This window comes from Echinops telfairi, unplaced genomic scaffold (assembly GCF_000313985.2).
Source record: "Echinops telfairi isolate 266 unplaced genomic scaffold, ASM31398v2 ScPeMD7_2;HRSCAF=8, whole genome shotgun sequence".
NCBI lineage: Eukaryota > Metazoa > Chordata > Mammalia > Afrosoricida > Tenrecidae > Echinops > Echinops telfairi.
In genome coordinates, this window is record NW_022103898.1 from 19,504,014 (window position 1) to 19,509,459 (window position 5,446).

A 5,446-nucleotide genomic window follows, 5' to 3' on the forward strand; every position below is an offset into this window, starting at 1 on the left:
CCATGGTGAGGATGGCGGGGTCCAGGCTGTTTCCTTCTGTGGTACTCTGCTCAGGGTCGCTGTGAGCTGGAGCCCACTCACAGCACCCAACAGGTCAGTGTCGGGTTTCTGCAAGGTGGCAGTGGGTTCTGGATTTTTTTCAGTGCCACGACCATGTTCAGCCACATGGATTCTCCCACAGAAGCAGAGGCAGTCAGGATTATAGTGATACATTTCTATTGTAATCAAACTTTAAAGGATTAAAAAAAAATTTTTTTAATTCACCTGCATGGTACAATGTGATGTATGCTGTGGGGGGTTTGGGATTTTCTTTAAAGCCAGATTTCATCCCATTTATTTTAGCCCTTGGACTACGGAAGTCGCTGTTGTTTACCCTTTTTGACACCCCTACATTCTTACTGAGTTCTTAGGAAATACCGTTGCTAGAATTCAAATGGACGAGAGCATGTCCTCGCATGACCCACAAGGCTTGAGCTGTATTTTCCCTGGAAACCAGCTCTTAAGAACAAAACCGTTACCCACACACGTTCTCTATGGTCACATTGAACGCACTGCTGCAGTGCAATGTAATTTACCATCCGAGTAAATGGGAACACCTGGCCGACATCCAGGGCCAGGCGTGCTGGCCGGGCAGGCAGCCTGGCAGAGAGCCCCGAGCACCATGACCAGTCCACGAGGAGCGTGGCCACTTCTGTGGACATGAGCGGCAGAGGTCATCCTTCATACCAACTCCAGAGTGCTGTGGGAAACCTGGCAACGGTGAAAGCTAGCCCAAAGGGCAATAAACCACTTCCCTCACACCGTGATTCAGTAAGACACTACCTGGAGAGCAGTAAGTAGGTGTCCAAAACGATCGTTTCCCATCCTCCCCCAAGCAGTGCTGGCACTGGGGCCCAGGTAGAGCCCTGAAAGCAGCCGAGCACCAGGACCCATCCACAAAGAGCGAGGCCGCTTGTGTCTGGACCTGAGTGGCAGGGATCGTGCCTCCAAGGTAACCCGTCCCTTCTCTGGGAACAGTCTCTCTCACCTTGCTCAGAACTGACACTAGCCGCCCTGCGGGAGGCCGCGCTTAGTTCACAGCCACCCAGGCAGAGAGGAGTGCTCCCCATGCATGCTGTAACTCTTCCAAATGTCCCCAAATGGTGTGTGCAAGTATCCCCCTGCAGAGCATGTTAAAATGTGCAGTCCTGGGCCCCACCCTACAGACTTCAAGATGAAGTCAGACCTAACACTTGTTATCTTTGGGATCTTGAAATGTTTCCCATTGTCATGTTGGCATCAATGCACGTGTTCCTATTTGGGGTTAAGTTTTGACTTAAGAGTTTCAGGAAATGGCCTCATTTCTGAATGTCCTTTACTTCCTTAGATCTTTATTATGAAACATTTTATCGTATGCAGATCATAAAGCTTCTAACAGATGCACGTGTTCGTTTCCCATTCCCTTAATACAAAACAACAAAAAATTTTTAATTCAATTGGTCTTTTCATCAGACATTTCACCAAGTACAGGATTCAGCGTGTCAGCATTATTAGACCAGCCGTTCAAGTGGGACCACACAGGCCGATCCTCTCCTTGCTGGGCCAACACCCACCCATCCACCCACCCAAAGACAAAGGTGGCCAGCAGATGCCTCCCAGTGTAGGCTACCAGCTCTGGGTCTTTGACACAAGCCAGTCCTGGTCCAACTGCTAGTCTACGTCCATAAACCGGAGAAGACTAGTGTGCAGCTGTAATGTCACCAAAAGGCAAGTTCCTCTCGACAGACGCGTCTTTCAAGGGGGCCACACCTCACAGCCACACTGCTTTCACTGGAGGAGCAGAGCCCAGGTGAGAGAGCGACACAAGCCCCAGGAGCCAGAGCATCAGGTGGCCTTTCTTTGTGGCAAAAATCATCATTACTGCTATTTTCACTCTGGCAAGTGTCAAGACAAAGGTGAAAATAAACACACACTCAGGTCTCCTTAGAAGGGCAGGCGGCAGGCGCAAAGTCCACGGTAATGAAAGAGAATGTGAGAGACTGGCTTCCTAGCTCTTTCGCTTCTCAAAGAGCAGGAGACAACTTCTGCAGGCTCCTAGCTTAGGGCGTCACTTGGTGTTCAGCTCTCATTGTCAGAGTCGTTTTGTAAATTTTTAATCCCCTTTGCCAAAGTCCTACTGCCTGCCGCCTCAATGAGCCTCTTACTGAAACCCCTGTGGACACTGTCAACGCTTTTAAAAACCAGTACAGTCTCATCTGTCTATGGGTTCACATCGCCCGTGTGGTTGACCAGCAAGCGTCGGCCTTGCCCTCAGAAGGGACTTGCTCCGAGGTTTCGGGCCGGCTGTTGACTGACGGGCCACAGCAGGACAGGCACTCCTGCCCCTGTGGGATGCTGGCAAATATCCGTTCTTGAGTGGGAGGAAAACTTCAGAGATTTTGTCCCAGCCTCGGGTTACAGCCCACTGTGATAAGTGCCAGAGAGATCTGCCGGAGGCTCACTCCTTCTCAGAAGCAGAGCCACTTTAGACATAAAGCCGCAGGTGCTTCGGGTGAACGAATGAGCCTGCCTGCCTGAGACGGTCTTGAATGGTGTGACGTGTACATCTACTTTTAAGGACTGCAAGACACTGACATTTAAAAAGCCTATCTCCACCTGTGGGAAGCACTGTGACATCCCTAGTGTATCTGTGGCGCCCCATTCCCTTCCCCGTAAAATGGTCCTCACCTGTTTGGGGGTTGCTTTGTCTGTCTGTCTTCGTTAGCCATCTGCACCAGCCTGAGGACACACGGGGCTCTGTCCTGGGTGCCTGAGGAAGTTCTTATTAGGGTCTTAAAAACAACTTGTTAGATAGCTGTGGTTAGTATTACTGAGACTCTGTGAGCGTAGCTTCTGGCCACTGCAGAGCCGGTCCCTCAGCTGTGCCGACAGTGCAGCATGACCAGGAATGAAGTGGACAGGTTGATTTTTTTTCTTTTTTTTTAACTCCCAAGAGTCAGCCTTCTCTGCAGACAGCAAGAAATGCCTTTACTCCACCACTCCTGAGATTCTTGTCTTAAAAGGGAAAACGAACTTCACGACCTTTCGAAGAATCCAGCACAGGGACGCTGGGTGACACTCAGGGAATGGAGAAACGCGCTTCCCTTCCGTAAGGCATCGATTATAAATGAGAGGGATGTGTGCGTGTCTAACATGAGATGGTAAGCACTCAGAACCCTAACGCCATTCATCTTTTAACTCTCCCTCATCCCTATCTCGTGCAGCCAGCTTAAATAAGAAAAGGAGGCCTCTTGGCCTTGTCAACTACAATGATAAAAAACTAAGACATCTGAAACTATTAGGCACATCAAAGGTAGAGTTTATGTAGTTCAAGGTTCCCTTCTGAGGGGCCAATGAGTTTCCTGGCACGTCATACACATGGAAACATAGAGACCATCCTCTCTAAACTGCAGCGTTCACATTTCTTGTCAGACAAAGACCGACAGTGAATATGCAGACACACCCTCTCCTCCTCTGACCACTGCGCAGTGTAACGTTTTACCAGGTACAAAGCTGGGGCTGGAGTCTGAGCAAGCCTTCCCATACTGTGCTAGATCAGTCGCTCCAGTTTGGACAAAGCCGGGCAGCGGTGGCAATGGTACTTTCAGAGAGAGTAAGTGTCCAAAACAGGTGACTGGGCTGCAGTCCGTACTTGGCACCGTCCTGCTGGGGGAGCACCGTGCCCCCAGGGTTAGTCCGACTTGTCTTTCTTCTTTCCTGTTAGGGGCACTTTGTTGACCACAGCAGACCCAACAGCTGTAACTCCTCCGGCCACTGCAGACACGCCCCCTTTCACCAGCCCTATGCCCATGGAAGGTACAGTTGTGACGGCGGTCTTGGTCACCTCCAGACTCTTCCCACCAATCCAGGCCACACCCCCGATGGTGGCACCAACGGCTCCCTTTGTAACACTGAAGATGCCCCCAGTCACACGGGACAACATGCCCGGCTGCTGCTGTGGGTGATCTTTCATTGAACCTAGTGAGAGAACATAGGAGATGGTCATATGTCAGTCTCTGAAAGAGGACCACAAACCTAGTCCAAATAAGCCAGAGGGCACTGCCAGTTGCTAAGTGACCTGACTTCCTAACAGGTGGGAGGCTGATTTGATAAGGTCAATCATAGAAATACAAATAGAGTGTGTCTCTCAAGATGTATTTCACAATTCATAGATGTGCACATGCCTTTAAAATATCTTAATATGGGCCAGAAGAAATGCTTTAGAGATAACTGTCATGGAACAGAAAGCTATTTTAAATGTTTCTCTTAGGTACACTTCTCTTTTTCCTGACAGTTATTGGCAAGTAATTTACATATCATATATTTCAGTTATTCAATCACATCAAGGAGAATTGTACAATCATCCCCACATCAATCAATTTTTTTAGAATACACCCCCTCCTGTGATGAAATTGCCCCCAAGATGAGTTATGCAATCACCATTCACTCTAGATCTTCCTCCCCCGCCTTCCCATCCCTACCATTTACTCCTGAGCTCCTCTCACCCTCCCCATCATCCACCCCCCACCCCTGTATTCCTTATAGCCCCTTGTACCAGTTATTCTCATTATGCAGCATGTACAGTTTTATAGCTGCTCATCAACCATCTTGTACATTGTAGCCTAAAAGGCGAATGAGCCACCCGGACAACTATTATCAGGAGAACAGGAAATGAGGAGGGCCGCAAGGCTGGGGAGGAACTAGAGCCCGCACCCACTGCTGGCGGGCGGGATTGCAAAGTAATGCCACCACCGTGGGAAAATAGAGAGTTAGGTGGTCCTTCCGAAAGTTAACACACAGAAGTGCCACTGTGATCCAGCCAACACCACTCCCGCACGTGAAGCCCAAAGACCAGAAAGCAGGTACTCGGGCAGATACTTCCACACCAGTACTCACGGGGCACTGCTCACAGGAGCCAGAAGTAGAGACCGTGGGTCCAGAAATCCGTTAGTGCACTCAAGACAGTCACAGTGGAGCCGGGGTGGCATAGGGGGTGACACACTGGGCTGCTAACCATTAAGTCAGAAGTTCAAAACCACATGAGGCTTTCTACTCCCGTAAAGTTAAGTCTCGGAATCCCACAGAGGGGGTTCTGTCTTATAGGGCTGCTATACGTCAGAAATGACTCGATGGCAGTGAGTGAGTTTTGAACCCGAGAAATGCAACTTTCATACATGCTACCACATGAATGAGCCTTGAAAGCATGACGCCGACTGAAGTAAGTGACACAGGACAGTACTGGATGATCCAACTAAAGTGGACAGCTATACCACGTGGTTGTACACAGCCCCAATGTGGCTAAAATGCATTGCAGCACCGTGTGCGCGCACTGTAGGTGACACCCAACCAGAGATGCCTGCTTTCTTTCTTGGTAACTGTATGTTTCCAGTAAGTGAACTACAAGCAAACAATTCCATTGGTCAAGGAG

The 5,446-nt window shown here is 49.5% G+C and overlaps 2 protein-coding genes across 5 annotated transcripts in view; one reads left to right on the top strand and one right to left on the bottom strand.

Annotated features, from left to right (window-relative positions):
- MTERF2 (mitochondrial transcription termination factor 2) overlaps window positions 1-2,394 on the top strand; it is a 10,412-nt gene extending 8,018 nt beyond the window's left edge. Inside the window, exon 3 of the mRNA XM_045291154.1 lies at window positions 2,151-2,394. Coding sequence (XP_045147089.1) covers window positions 2,151-2,394 — 244 coding nt within the window. The remainder of the gene's footprint in view (window positions 1-2,150) is intronic.
- The window catches only part of TMEM263 (transmembrane protein 263), a 13,500-nt gene continuing 9,404 nt past the window's right edge, over window positions 1,351-5,446 (bottom strand). For all 4 annotated transcript variants that reach the window (XM_045289710.1, XM_045289701.1, XM_004700328.2 and 1 more), the window contains exon 3: window positions 1,351-3,996. In XM_045289710.1, the coding sequence (XP_045145645.1) occupies window positions 3,710-3,996 (287 nt within the window). In that variant the 3' untranslated portion in view covers window positions 1,351-3,709. The remainder of the gene's footprint in view (window positions 3,997-5,446) is intronic.